Source organism: Micromys minutus (assembly GCF_963924665.1).
Source record: "Micromys minutus genome assembly, chromosome: 2".
NCBI classification, from domain to species: Eukaryota; Metazoa; Chordata; class Mammalia; order Rodentia; family Muridae; genus Micromys; species Micromys minutus.
The window spans coordinates 56,145,905-56,163,807 of record NC_137971.1 but is presented as its reverse complement, the minus strand read 5'-3'; the positions used below and the strand labels follow the sequence as shown (position 1 = coordinate 56,163,807).

General features: G+C 53.4%; 1 protein-coding gene across 6 annotated transcripts; it reads right to left on the bottom strand.

The window, feature by feature from the left end:
- Positions 1-1,673: 1,673 nt before the first annotated feature.
- On the bottom strand, positions 1,674-4,346 carry CDKN1C (cyclin dependent kinase inhibitor 1C). 6 transcript variants are annotated; one of them, XM_080911563.1, is made up of 5 exons: positions 4,210-4,338; positions 3,444-4,073; positions 3,101-3,359; positions 2,452-2,590; positions 1,674-2,355 (listed from the first exon to the last, which is right to left on the bottom strand). In XM_080911563.1, the coding sequence occupies exons 2-4, from the start codon at positions 4,062-4,064 to the stop codon at positions 2,457-2,459; spliced, it is 1,014 nt and encodes a 337-aa protein (XP_080767689.1). In that variant the 5' UTR covers positions 4,065-4,073; positions 4,210-4,338; the 3' UTR covers positions 1,674-2,355; positions 2,452-2,456. The 6 variants fall into 6 exon arrangements, with proteins under 6 accessions (XP_080767689.1, XP_080767690.1, XP_080767687.1 ...); XM_080911564.1 differs by having other exon boundaries at positions 3,468-4,073; XM_080911561.1 differs by having other exon boundaries at positions 3,101-4,035; positions 4,210-4,346.
- Between the last annotated feature and the right edge of the window lie 13,557 nt (positions 4,347-17,903).

The following is a 17,903-nucleotide window of genomic DNA, read 5'->3' as shown; positions in this document are numbered from 1 at the left end:
ACGTTCAACAGCATAACCCATATGACGGTAGCTATGTTCCACCAAGGCTCCAGGCAGTCCTTGAGAGCCTGACGGTCCCCATAGCCTCCCTTTTCTCATCTTCCTCTGCTTCTGCATATTCACCCTTCTTCCCTTTCTTCCTTCATGGCCCAGGCTGTTCTGTTGAGGGATCCTAAATCACCCCTACCAGTGTGACCCCCTACCCACCATCATGTGTCATTACCACTTGGATGGTTAGTACCACAGGCCTACCAACTATCCCTCTCTGTCTTGGGCTCAGGACAGGGCAGTACCAACTGACATCCTTCATGCCAAGGGAAACAACTACAGGACACCAACTATTTCCCAGCTCAAATAGAGAAACATGTGCCCAAGGTTAAACAGGCCTGGGCTGGGGCCACTGGGGCTTAGAGTCACATTCATAATGTTCTTCCTAGATCACGTACCTTGAGTATCTGCTGCAGACCCTGCCACACCCATGAAGTGGCCTCTGTGTTCTCACACAACCCTGGATGCTTCTAACACGGAAAGTGGGGTTACAGGTGGGCCCTGGTTCAGTGTTTGTGAGAATCATGGCAGAGAACAGAGACCTCTCTACACTGTGTGTGTACCACACAGCTCATTGCAGTCCTTGAGACCCCATGACTACTGTCAGGCTCCTAGCCCAGTATTCTCATAATAGTTGGGACCTAATCCATGCCTCTGCTGCTGTCCAGCACCTAAGGTGCCATGGCCACCCTCAAGACACGGAGGAAAGGGCTGCTCTAGTACACAGGTGAATGCTGGCAGTTCCCCCCACCACCATGGGCACACACAGTAAGTAGCTTTCCTTGCTGGGGTCTAATCCCTGGGCCACCAGCAAGCTGAGGGTTGCTGCAGGAAGCAGGGCCTGCCCTCCTTGAGCTCTGCCCTCTCACTGGGCCTCTAAGGTACTCAGGGAAGGTTGAGTTAATACACCCCGCACATCTGTAAAATCTTGGTCCAGCCTTGTACAGCCCAATTATGTCCATGAGTTCTTCTCTCTTAGCCCACAGAACTTTGCAAGGGCTTCATGGACCAGTCTGTTTTATGTCACCTTCTCCCTTGAAAAACCATCACTTTATAGGCCAGATATAAAGAACCCTTCTCTTTTTTAACTAAAAGTGGTCTCTTTGGATCCAGTGGACTGGCAGGAGACAGGGCAATGGAGAGCCACACCTTTGAATTCTCATGCAGAAGCTAGGTCAGGGCCCATCCCCAGTCCACCCCACCCTCTGTTCTCCCCTAGTATCTATCACCCCCTTCCCACTCCCCATCAAATTATCATGTTGCCCATTCTTGGGGAAGCTCTGATTTATGGACCTAGGGGCCCTGGAGCTTTGAGGGCTCCACTGTTTGGCATGGAGAACTTCTATGAGTACATGAGAGTTTACATTGTTCTAAGCCCTGCAAGTGCCCGGAACCGGCTATAGTTAGACAAAACCGTGAGGGTCTGTTAGGGACAGATACTTGTTTCCCAGTCCTGTGAAAGTTGTTCCCCTTCCTTGTAAGCCACCAACACTCTGCTGAGTGATGGCAATGTTTGGCAGACTCCCCTTTGCTCCAGCCCCCACCCACCATATTCATTTGCCTCAGCTCTGTGCTACAAATGTGTAAAAGAACAAGAAGACTTCAAGGGTGATCTTTGTTGGGCCTCTTTATTTAGAATCTGGCGGACGAGGAGCCCTGGGCAGTTGGTATGGGCGATACAGGAACCATTTCGACAGTCTGGTCACCAAGTTTAAGAGCAGTCTAATAAAGTGGGGGACACTGTAAGCTAACTGAAGATGAATGTGTGGGGGCTTTTACTCAACAACCATTTCCCTAGAGTCTAATATAAAAGTAGATTTACATTTGTGGGTAATCTGAAGCTGGTGATTTCTAGTGCCTTTGGTAATAATCAATAACCCAGCAATTGCGTGGCAGAGGGATCCACACATGGATAAATACAAATATTAAATTAGCATATTTTTTAACTTTTTGTACAAATATACATGTTTTTCCTTTTTCTCATCTTTTTTTTTCCTTCGTTCTACGTTTTCTAGGTTTCTCTCTCTCTCTCTTTCTTTTTTTTTTTTTTTTTTTTGCACTGAGATCGAGTAGAGATTAAACATTTTACATAAATGATTAAAGCTTTACACCTTGGGACCAGCGTACTCCTTGCACATGGTACAGAGTGTTCTCAATCCATTGCACAGTTTTCAAATTTCCACAAAACCGTGGGCTGCTCTGCACAGCCCTGCTACATGAACGAAAGGTCCCAGCCGAAGCCCAGAGTTCTTCCATCGTCCGATGCCCAGATGCCCAGCAAGTTCTCTCTGGCCGTTAGGCTCTAAACTGCGGGGAGGAAAAGGGACTCAGGTGAGCAGGCATGGTGGGAACCCCCCGAGCGGCCCCTCCGCGACCCCTGGGGGGGGGGAACGCCAGACTCACCTAACTCATCGCAGACGTTTGCGCGGGGTCTGCTCCACCGCGCCCACCCCAGGAGCCACGTTAGGAGAGGGACACCCTGCAGGAACGTCGTTCGACGCCTTGTTCTCCTGCGCAGTTCTCTTGCGCTTGGCGAAGAAGTCTGCGGACGACAACGCGCGCGGGTCAGGGCGGGGCCGGCCCGGAGACCCGCGAGGGGACCCGCGGAGTGCGCAGGGCGCGGGGCCGGGGTGGGGGCGCCATCCCCGCCCGCGCCGAGGTCCGCGGCGGGTCAGCTTTGTTTACGTCGCCGCGCAATGTGCTGTGTAAGCATTTCCCCTTGTCCCGCGGCCAAGCCCCCCGGGGCTGCCGCCGCACTTAACCCCCTCCATGCCGCACACACGGCTCCCTAAGGGGCTCCCGCGGCCCGAGCCAAAGACCGCGATCCGAGTGGGTCGCGGCCAGGCTCGCCCTCCCACTGCACACTCGGGAGCCTTGAAGCTGCACCCCTACCAGTAGGAAAGGGGTGCGGGCGCAACCGCGCCCTAAGCGCCGCGGGCCCTTTAATGCCACGGGAGGAGGCGGGGACCGGGCGAGGCCCCCGAGGGCGAGGGAGAGCCCGGCCGGCCGGACAAAGCGAGGCCGGGCCGGGGCGGGGCCGTGCGGGGCTCACCGGAGATGAGAGGCCCCGACAGCTTCTTGATCGCACCGTTCGCATTGGCCGCAGCAGTCCCGGCTGCAGGACGTCCTGGAATCCCCGAGAGAGGCTGGTCCCGGCCGCGCTGCTCCTGATTCTCGTCCTGCTCCTCGACCGGCTCCCCGTTCTGCTCCTCGACCGGCTCCTCGTCCTTCTCCTCGACCGGCTCCACGCCCTGCTCCTCCACCAGCTCCTCGTCCTTCTCCTCGACCGGCTCGGCGCCCTGCTCTTCGCCCTGCTCAGAGACTGGCTCAGCTCCCAGCTCAGCACCCTGCTCAGCACCCTGCTCAGCACCCGACTCCTCGCCCTGCTCAGAGACCTGCTCAGGGACCTGCTCAGGGACCTGTTCCTCGCCGTCCTGAGTCGCCACGTCCGGGTTTGCGTCCGGGATCGGGTCCGGAGTCGGGTCCGAGGTCGCGACCGGGGTCACGTCCGGAATCAGGTCTGAGGTCAGATCTGAGGCCGGGGCCGGGGTCGCGGGTGGGGTGGGCTCCGCGACCACGGCCGAGGCTGGGGCGCTGGGCGGCTGCTCAGGCGCCTCCTCTAGGCCGTCGGGGGCCTCGCCAGCCAGCGGCCCAGGACGCGGGATGACAGCCACGGCCACCGGGGGTGGCCGGGGCCCCAGCTGCAGGCGACAGCGCCCCACCTGCACCGTCTCGCGGTAGAAGGCGGGCACAGACTCGCTGTCCACCTCCATCCACTGCAGACGACCAGGGCCTCGAAGAGGCACATCCTGCTGGAAGTTGAAGTCCCAGCGGTTCTGGTCCTCGGCGTTCAGCTCCGCCAGGCGCATCCGCAGCTCGCGGCCCAGCTCCTCGTGGTCTACAGGCCCGAAGAGGCTGCGGCAGGCGCTGCTGCGCGCTATCACTGGGAAGGTGTCGCTGGAGGCCAAGCGTTCCATCGCTGTTCTGCTGCGGAGGTACACGTCGGACATGCCCATGGTCGAAGGCTGTGCAAACGCGGGCAGCGAGAAAGAAGGGAACGGGAGGAGAAGGAAGAGGGGAGAGGAGGAGGGCGGAGGCTGGGCGTGGGTGAGACCCCTTGCACAGCCCGCGTCCACCTCTGCCTAGGGACGCGGCGGCTACCTGGCTGGTTGGTGATGGACGGCTCCTGCCTCTCGATCGCTTGTCTTGTCCAGTTTGGGCCGCGCCCCCTCGGAGCTTGCCTGCCTGTTTGCTTGCTCTCAGTCGGGCCTAGCCGGCACCCCTCGAGCACAGCGCACTCGGCCTGTGGAACGCCCAGCCCGCTGCGCCCCTTTATACGCGCTGGCCCCACCCCCGCGCGCGCGGGCCTCCTCACGATTAGCATAATGTAGTATTTTCAGTTTCAACAACACCACGGCGATTGGAGGGCGCACCCCGCCCCGCCCACGGAGGCCCGGCCCCCGTGCCGCGCTCATTGGCTGCGCGCACACACCCCCGGGGCCGGGCGGGGCGGGCGACGGGCGTGCGCTGATTGGCGGCCGCGCAGCGAGCGGGCTGCGCGGGACAAGGGGCGGGGCTCGAGTTAAAGAGCTCTGCGGGCGGTAACGTGACACCGCGACGCCCCTCCCCCTCGCCCCATCCCCCGGCCCCCCCCCTCCCGCGGGCTCCTTTGTCTGCAGGCGGGGGCTCGCGCAGCCGCGACGCGCTCGCCCCCTCGGACCATGAAGCTAGGCACAGCCCCTCGGCGATGTGGACGTCGGTGCAGGTCCCTCGTCCCCGCGGCCCGCGCTAGCCCTAGGACTGTGCCAACTGATTAGAGCTTTAACCTACCCTCTGGGTCCTGGCCCTGGCAGTACCATGGCTGGATCCATCCTCTGCACCCAGACATAAGTATCTGCCTTCGAGGCATCTGCACACCTGCTGGCCCTTAGAACCTCAATCGCGGGAGTTAGAGACAGGGGTCAGCCCATTCTTTTCCCGAGGAACAATACTGTGGAAATCTTAAAGGTCTGAAGCAGGGTCAGTAGCTGTAGTATAATAGGCCCAACCTACCCAGGAGTTGGGCCCATCCTGGCTATACATACAACACTGATAGATGCCCAGGACCTTAGGTTTGGGTCAGGCCATATTCGGTTCCCAGTTCTGCCTATGTTAGTTGGCTGGAAGTAGTTGTGCTAGAAAAGAGGGAATGACCCACCCCCTCCTCCACAGCAGTGCCTCTTGGTGGGGCCCTGGATACACACTCATGCAGCTTGACAGAGCGCCCCCCCCCCCGCCCCCGCCAAAAGGAGTTCATTATTTAGGGCAGGGAGTCGAGAAGGTGACTCAGGCATGTGCCAGGAGCTGGCCCCTTCCCCTCCAACCCCCCACCCGCCCTGGACTTCCGGACATACTTGAAAGGCCCTGCAGAGCCCCAAGCTCTCAGCTCCCAGCAGAAATGCCTGTGAGAATTCTGAGACAGAATTTTATTTACAGGTTTAGGTAGGTTGAACCAACCAGGGAGTCAAGTCAAACCATGAAGCCAGGGGGGCCAGACTGAACAGGCTGTCCTGGAACAGGTGAGAGATAGGGTTTGGAAACTGCCCTGGTGGAGAGGCCAGTGCTGTGACCTAGAAGAATTTCTTTTTCTCCGTACACCATATTACAAATCTCTCAGGACACCAGTATGTCACAGTATTTTTCTTGAGTAAAATAAAACTAATGAAGGCTTCCAAGGACCCTCCCCCAAGCACCTCACTAAAGACAAAATCAACTAGCCCAGGGTCAGAAGGAGACAGGACTTTGTTTTGTCCCTGTGTCAAAGTCACATGGGCCCCTCCAGAGACCCTGAGCGCAAGACCACGCTTGCTAGTGACCACCGGGCCTCCAGGGTCTCCCCAATAGTTGGAATACCCAGGCTGCAGTTGTCAAGGGTGGCAAGGACAGAGAAGGCCCACCCTGCCTACAGCCCAGGCCATAGCTGCCTAGAGGACTGAACACACTCCCTGTAGTGTGGAGCTGCCAGCCCTAATATTTGGGAGAAGCAGTATGAACCAGATGAACTGTGCTGCAGGCTGCCTCCCTGGGCATCAGTCTGGCTAAGGCACCCCTACCCCAGGGTGCCTGTCTCACTTGCACCCTCTTTTTATATTCCTATTTCATCTGCTTGTTTGTTCATTTCAACACAGGTAAAAGTGATTCCTCCGCGTGTCCGTAACGGCAAAATTCCATCGACAGACCTGTTGGGCACACTGCTTCCAGGAGCAGGGTGAAGTTCCCCATCTAGCCCTCCAACCCAAGGGACCTGTAGGTAAGTAAACATCTGTCTGGCTACAAGAATTGTCTTCTATTTTTGACATTTAAAAATACATCCAAAGGAAACAAGAACATTTTTTACTGTGTTGCTGCGGAGAGTTGGGGGATGGGATGCTGGTCTGGTGCCCGAGCTCATCAGGCAAGTTTCCTGACTCCTTTCTTGTGTGGTGTGAAAGGGTGTAAGTTCTGGGACCTCCCTGGGACCTGGTGAACAGACTAAGTCTCTCCCGCAGTCTTCGCTCATACCCTTGGGCAGTATGTGTACCTACCTCTTGCCTCTCCCGGAGCACCACACATCCAAATTCAAAGGCCAGTTTCTGCCACCAATTGTTGGCGAAATTTCTGCATGCACTCGATTACAACCATAGGAGCTGTTTTTCTGTGCGCCCATCTGGCTGGCCGGATGAGGAACAGAGGGTTATGGCAAGCCTCAGGCACAGCCACTCTGCCAGTGATTGGAGTACGAGATAAAAAAATTGAAAGCTGGGGGTGACCGGGTGATAAGGCACTTGAGAAATATGCACACTGGCTCTGGGTTCCATCCCCAGCTCCGAAAATAAACGAACGGATGAATAAATAGATAACTTTTGTGTCCTGAATCGCTAAAGCGTTAGGAGCCGACTCCTCGGTGCGGCTACTGACTGTAACTAGAACACACAGCAGGCAGGCGGGCACTTCAGCAGTATGTTCCAAGGAGGAAGGGCTGCCTATATTAAAACCTTGCTGTGGCTCCTAGGTGATTAAGGCCAGCTTAACCTACACCCTCCAGCTCCTCGAACTAACTTTCATTAGTGAATTATAATGCAGGAAGGTTCTTGGACCCAGCCCTCCTGCCTTTTAATTCTTAGAAGAGCTATGTCCCCTCAGTTTACCCAGAACGTCCCGGGATCGCACCCACAACAACCCGCATAGTTGGTCAGCTATGGGGACTCCCTGAGAAACCCGGGTGCTCAGGGTCTTTTCAGCCCCTAGCCGGAGCAGAATCAGAGTCCCAGTCCCGGAGGCCTGTCTTTGGCTCGATGCTGCCCCCTGGCGGCTGACTTGGGTAACAGCCAAATTGGCTGCCTCGTGCCTCCCTTTACTGCCTGCGTGGATGGCTCTCCTGGTCATCCACACCCCTGACCCAGAGCCCTAGGTTCTGGGGCCCTCCCGGAGTAACCAAATGTAGAGTTGAGACTTGTCTCCCCTCTGGCCCTTAAAGCTGCCTTCTCAGATTCTAAGACCCTGAGCTGTCATATCAGATAAATTAAGGCCTTGAAGAATTTTCCATGAAACCATGAGCCACATGTCACCCATCCATCAATGAAGGTGGAGAATGCAGGCCCAGGGTCAGGACTAGAGGGAGAAGGCTGAAGGGCTGGGTGACACACTTTGTTGCCTCTGGAGACTCCTGGAGGGTCTTGAACGGAGAGCAGTCCTCCCAGTCCTTCTGGGGTCTCTTCATGGTGCGGGGGAGGGGCCGGAATCCAGCTTCAAGAAGGCCAAAAATGTCTCCATCTTGTGCCTATAGCGGGCTCTGACCAGCATCTGCTTTAATCCAACACCCTGGAGAGAGAGAGAGAGAACAGAGCAAAGACAAAGTCTCAGAGAGGTTCGGCATCCTGCCTGAGATCGCTCAGCAGTCAGAGTCACTGGTGTCGTTCGTCACGAACACTTGGACCAAGCCCTGGATAGGGTTTGACTCTGTTTGCGATGGCGGGAGCCCCTGGAATGTCCCCCCACACACAGTCCCCAAGCCTCCAACTCCTGCCCTGTTGGTCGGGCTGGAGTCTCCGAGGGGTGTGTGTGGTTACAGAAGAACCCGCCACCCCCATCAGTAATCAGCTCCCTGCGCGCACTTGGCGGGGCCCCAGGCGGGCGCAGGGCGAACGCCCTCCCGCACCAGTTCCCGCGCTCGGCTCGCCCCGCCCCCAGGACGGGCTGTTCTTGGGGCCGCTGCCAGACACGTCCTCCGCAGGTGCCGGCCTCTCTCCGGTGACGCGGCCACATGCAGTCCAGGCTCCGATTACAGGGCCTGCCTTGTACTCGGGGTCCGGGCTGGGGGTCCTCACTCCCCAGGAATGGGTGGGAGGGGCAGGGCAGGCCCTGCAGAGGGAGACTACGAACAAGGAACAGCCGCAGGCAGGAGCCGCCCCCAGACACGTGCGGCTGCCGCCTCGCCGCCGCCGCCGCGGTTTGGAGGTGGGGAGCCTGCGCCCAGTTGCATGACTTGACTGGGCCCAGGATCCAGTGTTCTAGAAGTTCAGGACCACTGGACACCCCAGGATCCTCATGCCCGTCTCGGGGATGGGGGGAGGGGTCTAAAGGGCTGGTGCGAACCGAAGTCAAATCCTGGGCCAGCCCTGAGCCCCCAGCCTTCCCTCTTCCCACAGACCATGTGCAACGTAACGGCGGGTCCCCGGGTCCTCCGGTCCACTTCGCCAAGGAAATAAAAACGTAGATCTTGTGCTCCTAGATTCCTTTCCCTCACACCCCTTTCTTGTTGGTGCTAGCAGGATTCACGATCAGAACCTCCTGCCCATGAGGTGCACCCAGGATCCCTAGGTCCCTTTAAGCCTTTGTCCTAGCTTCCAATAACTACAGTGTCTAAGGAGCCCAGGACCTTCCGAAGAGGCTAGAGGGCCCACAGAAAGCAGAGTCCTCACCCTGAACAGACACCGACACACACAGACGAGACACACACACACACACACAGAGAGAGAGAGAGAGAGAGAGAGAGAGAGAGAGAGAGAGAGAGAGAGAGAGACCGAGAGAGAGAGAGAGAGAGAGAGAGAGAGAGACCGAGAGACCAGAGACCGAGAGACCGAGACCCAAACCGAACCTCACGGGTGAAGGGAGTTGTCCAACGATACTTTATTTTGAGACAGTCTTCCAGTGGACCAGGCTGGCTTCCAATTCAGCCAGGATGATCTATGTAGCCAAGGATGACCTCTTAGTTCAGATCTGCCTGCCTCCATCTCGTAAGTGCCGGGATTCAGATATGTACCACACGCCTGGCTATGTAGTGCCGGGGATGTGTAAGGCTGGGCAAGCATTCTAGCAAGTGAACTGTGTCCCTAGACCACGAGACTTCTAGATGGTATTTGAGCCCCTACTTCGTGTGACCGCACTTAATCCTGAAACGAAGAAACCAAGGCTAGAGAGGCTGACTGCTCAGGATCCCACCAGAAATGGAGTTCGAAAGAATATGCTCACCTAGGCCCTGAATGGTCAGAGCAAGGGGGCCTTCCTCCCTTTCTTTCTTCGCCCTTCCACCCACTCCTTTTCTGGGTTGTGTTTTAAAGAGAGCAGTTACCAGGCTGGAAGTTAGAACAGTGTCTCCTCCAGGACCCCGTGCTGGGTGGTAAGGGGTTCTTCCTTATCAAGGCTGAGGCAAGAGTGGCCCGCCACCTGAAGACCAAGGCTGGAGTTCTTCTGCCCCCTGGTGGTCAGAGACCACATTACAGTAGGAGTTTATCACCTACCTGACCCCCAACCCAGCTTGTTGAAAGCGGGTGCTGCCCACCCACACAACTGTGCCTCACACCCGAAGGTGACTTGACAGGGGTCTTGCTGTTTGGAGGTTAAATGCCCTCAAGATTATGTTTTTTCCAGTGTAGCCAGTTAGAATTGTTAAAAAGCCTTGGTACTTGGGGAGCCAGAGCAATGATAAATACACCTTAGCCCAACCAACCATTAGCCGGTGAACCTGTCCTATCCTCAGAAGCTGGTAAGTAGTGGGACAAAGGAAAGGAAGGCCAGCTGCAGAAGCAAAGAGCTTGCTCTGAAGACTGAAAGTGCCCTGTGTGGTAGCACAAGCCGTTAAGTCTGGCCCTTGGGGGGGCAGAGGCAGAAAATTTTCTGTATGTTCAAGCTTAGCCTGGTCTATATAGTGAGTTCTGAAGCTACATAATGAAACCTTGTCTAAAAAAAAAAAAAAAATCCCTAAGTCTAAGAGAGAGAGAAAGGGGTCTTTCTTCCACCACTCTGAGCCTCTCCCATCTCCACCCTTCCCATCCTTACCCCTCCTTTCTAGCCCCACCTGCTCTCACCACACACACCCCTCCCTCCCAGGCTGCCTGTCCCCAGTGCTTCTGAATTTCCCTCCCTGAATTTGCTGCACAATGCCCCAGGCCTTAAAGCTCCAAAGCCAACTAGCTTGCTAGGCCTGTCCTTGGCACTCCCTTCTTGGGCCTAGGTGACCGAGTGTGGATATAGGCATGCCTTAAGGTTTAAGGCACAACAGAGAAGGGTTAGCAGCCTTCAGGACACATTCAATGACTCTTCATAGGAGGGTGGCTGTGGGCAGAATCCCAGGTCAGTGAGCACCCCTGCCTTGTCAGCTGGTTGTGGCAGAGGAGGGGAGAATGAAAGGGTAGGTTCTGAAGAGGCCACTGGAGCCAAGCAGGGAAGGCCTGAGGTTCCATCTCTGAAGGCTGCCACACTTGGTCTCAGGGGGAGGGGGTGGGCAGCGGGTGTAGGTGAAAGCTAGATAGAGCTGTATTCATTTACTGGCCATCTTTGGGCAAGCATATGGTCCTCTCTGTGCCTCTGCTTTCTCAATTGTGAGGCTCCCGTAGAGGCTTGAGGACCAAGTAAGAGGCATGTGAACTGTCAGAACAAGCCTCCCCTTGAGGGTGCCTCACTACCTCTTTCCTTTGGTCGCCCCTAACAACGTGGAGAGGAAGGCGCAGACCCTTCCAGGTGACCCCCTCCCACTGTGTTGCAAAGAAAACTGTACATTTCCTTTGATCCCAGGGGTGGGGGTGGGGGTGGCGCTAAGGGAGACTCAGACCACAACAAAAGCACTTGCACCAGTAGTCACGTGGGGTCCCCTAATCCGCAGCCTAATTACCAGCTCTGACAACACAGCCCCTCCCCCCAACAAACCAGCAGTGGCCCATTCCTTCAGTCTCTGCACACGCATGCAGACACTCAGCGCTGTATCCCCTTCTGGATGCTGATCCACTGCCTCTGGAATTTCATTCTCTCTGTCATTTTCCCAAGCTACGTTCTCTATGTGCCAATAATTGCATTTAATCTGTGAGAAGTTTAATGAAGCAGAGAGCAGGATTCACCCCACATCCTAGATGGGAAAACTGAGACTAGGAAGGACAAGAGCTTTATCTAAACTTTATCATTCATTGACTGCAGAGCCCCCGGTGAATGTTCCCATGCATGCTAGCAGAGCCCATGCTGAGCCCCCACTTTTTCTGCTACCTCCCTGTGTTACCCTAGACTTTTATTGTGAGTGGGATTTTGTTTAAACAGGATCTTCTGTGAAGCTGAGGCTGGTCTCCAACTCACAACTCTACCTTAGCTTCCTGAGTGCTGAGATTGGAGGCAACAACACGTCCAGCTTCCACAAAGTCGGTGCTGAGCCTTAGCTACTCCTGCATTTCAGCCTTCGTGCCCAGGCACTCACTGAAGAGGACATGGAGGGTCTGTGTCTGTGCCCGATTGTCCCAAACCAATTATCTTCCCCAAGTTAAATCAGGGCACAGAGAAGGAGCACCTGTTTTGGAGTAGCTGAGCCCTCTAGGTGGGGATGGGTAGGGGGCTTCCAAGCAGGTGGGCAAGGAGAGAAGGGGCCCCAGTAAAGGCCCAGCAAGACTGGAGACCGAAGGGATTTCGAGGTGTTACTCTGTGCCACACCCATGGGGGGGGGGGATCTGCACACAGCTGGACACTCAGAGACGCCATATGTGATTGTGACAGGCAGAATCCAGGGTAGAACCCACAGCTAACTCTGATAGGCTGCCCAGGTTTGGAAAATGTGTTTCAGAACCAGTGGGAACAGAAAGATTCCTGTCCTGACCGTTCCCTGGGTTGAACCTGAGGACCTAGGCTAGGAGCAGCAGGGATCTCAGAAACCCACCCAGCTAACCAAGTGAGGTGATGCATGCATTTAATCCCTGCACTCCAGAGGCAGCAGGCATGTCTCTCTGTGGGTTCAAGGTCAGCCTGCTCTACACAGGCCAGCCAGGACTTCATACTGAGACCTGGTCTCAAAAGAAGGGGGGGGGGGGACAAAGCACTGAAAAGTGCTCATCACACCAGGAATCCCAGAACTCAGGAAGCAGGGACAGGAGGATTGCCCTGACTAGGCTACAGAGTAAGCCTCTGACTAATAAATAAATAAATAAATAAATAAATAAATAAATAAATAAATAAAAACAGGGGCTGGGAGAGATGGCTCAGTGGTTAAGAGCACTTGAATTCGGTTCCCAGCACCCACGTCATGCAGCTCATACCTGCCTATAACCCGACAGCCCTGGCCTCTAGAGGGACCTGCACACATGAACATTCACTCTCACATGTACATGCATGCACAAACAAGCACACATGCACACACACGCACCCCTAACTTAAAATAATAAAATAAATATTTAAAAAATACAAACAAAATAAACCCTGTCCCCCTTTACTGGGGTGCAGGGGCAGCTCTCTGCTTCATTGAGTCTCCCAAAGAATTAAACACAGTTATTAAGCACATAGAGACTGTAGCTTGGGCATACTTGGGAAGGAGAGGGTGAAATTCCAGATACCGTGGTTAGCATCCAGAAGGAGATACAGCACCTAGTGTCAGGCCTCCCTGGCATTGCTCTCTGGTCTGATTAGGAGCCCAGCTGGGATGCCACAGTGGTCTGTGTGGCTTCCAGAGATAAGAGACAGAAAGGCCCTCTATCCCAATAAAGCCAAGTGTCTCCAAGCCAATTATGAGCTTTACGAGCTCCTACCCTAATCTGGTCATCTGGTCTGGGTTGGAAAACGGGACCAGGCTCAGCAGACTGCACCTCAACTATCACTCTGATGCTCAAGAGACACTTTTATAGGCTTCTGGGAAAACAGTAACCAGTCTCCATTATCAGTGTCAGTCAGATCGTATAAACTCCCAGGGAATAGGCCTGCTGTGGGGCTTAGTGGATGGTGGGAACCCATATGCCTAGTCTGGATCTCGTTCTTTGATGCCTCAAGTCAGTCCATCGTCTGTTTTCTGGTGCCAAGATAACAGCCTGAGAAGCTGCGGCTTTTTGAAAACAGGGGAGAGAGCTGTAGACCTGGACGCCCCCTGCTGGCCAAGGTCTGAAACTTCACCCACTTTGGCAGAGAAGGAACCTGGGGGAGACTGAGACCTTAAGAGTCTGAGCAGAGAGCTGCTACAACTACCTCAAATCCTGCCCCCTTCTCTGTGCCCACACCCAATTGAAAACCTGTTATTCCCAGTGAAGTGATACAGAGGTGATCCCAGCGTTCTCAAATGGATTGTTTAGACTGCACTGTTGGCCACACTGGAAAGTGCTCATGTTGGGCCACAGGTAGAACACACACCTACCTGCACACAGGTCCTGAGTTCTAGCCCATCAGTCATAAGCAAACTCAGACCCAATCCCACACTGCCCTCTCCCTTGTAATCTGTCTGCTCACAGTTCCCTCTGCTCACAAGCCCAGGGCCCTCATCCCCCAGAAGAAATCCTGTTCTGCTGCTCAACTGAGGGCAGCTCTAAGCAGCAGGACTGGTCATAGGGTTAGCGCTCCTACTTGATACCAGTCTCAGGTCAGCTTTTCTCCCCATAGATATGTAGAGCCCATTGTTCTCAGCTCCTGACAGACCTAAGACCCACAGCCTCATCCCCTTCCAGATAGACCATGACAGGAGCTGCCTGTACTGCCTGCCTCTCAGCTCCTCAGTACTCCTCAGTCAGGATATATCCCTCTGCAAACCAGACAGCAGACCAGATCAGAAACCAGGACTGCCAGATAGGGAATGGTTTTCAGGTTTGATGGTTTCAATGAGATGTCCCCCATAGTCTCAGGTGTTTAGATAGCTGGTCCCTAGCTGGTGATGCTGTTTGCGGGAGGCTTAGGAGGCCTTTGAGGAGCTGTGTCACTGGGAGCAAGCTCTGGGAGTTTAAAGTCTCACTCCATGTTGAATTCATTCTCCCTGCTTCCTGTTTGCAGATCAAAGTGCGAGTTCTCAGCTTCCAGTTCCAGCCATCATGGGTCTGTTCCACCATCAGGGACTCACATCCCTCTGGAAACATTAACCCAAATGACCTCTTTTTTTTTTTTTTTTTTTTTTTTTTATAACTTGTCTTCCTTGGGGTGTTTTTTCACAGCTTAGAAAAGCAAATTATACAGAAGATGGTACCAGGAGTGAGGTATTGCTGTGAAGGCCTGACCATTCTAGCATTTTGGAAGAATGGGGACGACATTAAGGTGAGGGGAAGCAGTTAAATGTTATGGAGTTTAAAAGGCTGCCTTAGTATCCTGGGAGATGTTAGTTCCAGGAGAAATGAGAGCTGTGGTAGCCTGACTCAAGAGATTTCAGGGGGCTGGAGAGATGGCTCAGTGGTTAAGAGCACTGGCTGCTCTTTCAGAGGTCCTGAGTTCAATTCTCAACAACCACATGGTGGCTTGCAACCATCTGTAATGGGATCTGATGCCCTCTTCTGGTGTGTCTGAAGATAGCCACAGTTAACTCATATATAAAATAAATAAATCTTTTTCTTTCTTTAAAGAGATTTCAGAAGGGTGCTGACTTTACAGTCACACAAGAGGAGTCAGGAGATCTTTCTCCACAGCTTCAGAGAGCCACCAACCCCAGGCAATGTGTGACAGAAGAGACCCTGCCTTGAAAGGCCAGAGCCATGGTATATTTGTCAGGGAGACCTACATACAGGAAGTGGAACTGACCCAAGAGAGAAAAGTCTAGAAAAGTGGAGAGCTCTGAATCTTCTGACATGACACATTAAAGTTATAAGTTTTTCAGGCTGGGGAGATGGCTCAGAGGTTAAGAGCACTGACTGCTCTTCCAGAAGTCCTGAGTTCAAATCCCAGCAACCTCATGGTGGCTCACAACCATCTGTAATGAGGTCTGATGCCTTCTTCTGGTGTGTCTGAATAATGTGTACTTACATATAAAAAAATCTTTCTTTAAAACAAAACAAAACAAAAGTTATAAGTTTTCGAGTTGACTTGGCAGGTTTCTATCTTACTTGGTCCAAGGCTCATGCCATCTCCTCGCTGTACCCCCACACGGCCCTTTTGTAATGGTAATACAACGTATTGTTGTACGTTGGAAGCATGTCATTTGCTTCTTTTATTTTGCAAGGTGTTAGATCTAAGAGATCGCCTTGAGTCTCAGAAGACATTTTGGATCCCTGAACACTGTTGAAACTGAGAGACTGTGGGACCTTTGAAGCTGGACTGAGTGCATTTTGCATTACTGTATGGCCACAAAGCCCATGGGAGGTCAAAGAGTGGTAGTTTAAACAAGGCATACCCCGTAGGCTTGGGCCTTGGAATAAGTGGTTCCCAGTTGGCAATACTGTTCTAGGAAAGCTTAGGAGACATGGCCCTATTGGAGAAGTATGTCATGGGGGCAGAGGTGGAGAGTTCTCACAGCATTTCAAGTTCACTTTGCTTCCTACCTACAGTTCAACCCATGCACTCTCAGCTTCCAGCCCCTGTTCCCATGCCTCAGCTCTGCCACCGCAGACGGTTGTCTCCCTGGAAACATAAATCCAAATAGTCTCTTTTTTACCCTAAGTTCTCGTGTTCATGGTGTTTTCTCACAGCAGTAGATAAGTAACTAAAACACACGCTGTCACAGTGGAGATGCTATCTGTCTCCCACAACACAGACACTTTAAACAAGCTAATAAAAGACACACAGTGCTAGGGCGCACTAAGTGCCACACTGATTACAAAGTGGCTTGCTTCTCAGCAGGGATGCTACTGGCCATAACAATGGTGGCCTCCAATTTAGAAGAGCCTCTCCTGCCCAATTCTCCAGGTCCCAGACCTAGCAGCTAGTTTCAGACCTAAACTTTCATGACACTGGGGACCCCAGAAGCCTGGGCTGTGTCCTCTGTGAGTCATGTAGGTGACAGTACCAGGCATCTCCTAGTAGGGGACTAGGCTCAGGCAGGCATATAATTTATTGAGGTGTGTAGTTGTGACAAAAGTAATCTTAAGGGCTGGAGCAATGTCTCAGTGGTTAAGAGCACTGACTGTTCTCCCAGAGGTCCTGAGTTCAATTCCCAGCAACCACATGGTGGCTCACAACCATCTGTAAGGAGATCTGATGCCCTCTTCTGGTGTGTCTGAGAAAATTAACAGTGTACTCACATACATAAAGTAATAAAAATAACATCTTTTTTTAAAAGATGCATGCTGCTGGGGAAACAGCTCAGTCAGGAGAGTGCTTCCCCAGAAGCAGCATGATGCTCAAGTGCTGTAGAGGCAGTCCCTGGGGCCCAGGTGAGACTGGGTGGCTGCTGTAGAATTACTAATATATGACATTGGCCTCTGACCTTCACAGGTACATACATGGACACACACACAGGACATAGACCCATTCCTCAATGCATTTTGATTCCAGGACATCAGAGAAGCCAGCTGGAATGAACCTGAAAGCCTCTTCCCTGCTGGCTGGCTTTCACAGTGCTGGAAGGTGCTTTGCAGGCCACAGGGAGAGAGAGGCCATCCACGGCCTTTCCCAGCAGCAAACCCTGTGTGCTACGACACCAGCCCACCAAGCAAGATGTGCCCACTGGTGCAAAAGTGTCATGAGTGCTCTGGAGGTAACCAGTCACTCTTGGTTTGGACCAAGTCCTGCTCCACAGCAGGGAATTCATTCCTGGTACCGTAAATTCAGTCAGAAACATGGCGTGGGAGGTCACAGACTCTAGGAATCTACTACTGTTGTCTTGCTGAGTGAATGTTGTCAAACTGCCTTCTAAGTGTTTGCTTATAGACACAGGTTAGTGCTGTTCCTAGTCAGCCAGAGAAGCTTCTCTCTGCAGTGAGCAACAGTTGATGAAGAACCCATAACTCAAAGTTCCGAGAATGTGTGATTGTTGAGAGCTCAGCCCTAAATAGGGTGTTCATATCAACCTGACCTCCAAGACTGTAAAAGCCAGAAGGACTGCTGTGACATGCTGTCTTCTGGCTATTGTATCCATGAACTCACTGCAGCCATGGTTATCTGAACAAGATCAAGATAACAGGATCAGGATCAGTCAGCAGTCCAACAGGCATTAGCAAGATGAGAGAGGGGGGGGGAGGGGGAGGGGGAGGGAAGGAGGGGAAGGGAGGGGGAGGGAGGGAGAGACAGAGAGAGGGGGAAGGGGAGGGGGAGGGGGAGGGAAGGAGGGGAAGGGAGGGGGAGGGAGGGAGGGAGGGAGAGACAGAGAGAGAGAGAGAGAGAGAGAGAGAGAGAGAGAGAGAGAGAGAGAAAATGAAAGAGGAAGAAGACACATTGGAACTTATGAGAGGGGAAATGGGAATCAAGATATGGCTCAGCAGTTAAGAGCACTGACTGCTCTTCCAGAGGTCCTGAGTTCAATTCCCAACAACCACATGGTAGCTCACAACCATCTGTAATGGTGATAAATGGTATAAAGATGCCCACTTCTTTTGTGTCTAAAGAGATATTTACTCAGATACAGTAAATAAATAAATCTTTAAAAATGATACATTGTATACGTGCATGAAATTGGCAAAAATAAACAAATGATATTCTCTTCCTTTAAATAAGTCACAGCCTGCACACAGTAGGTTATGAAATGAAGGAGG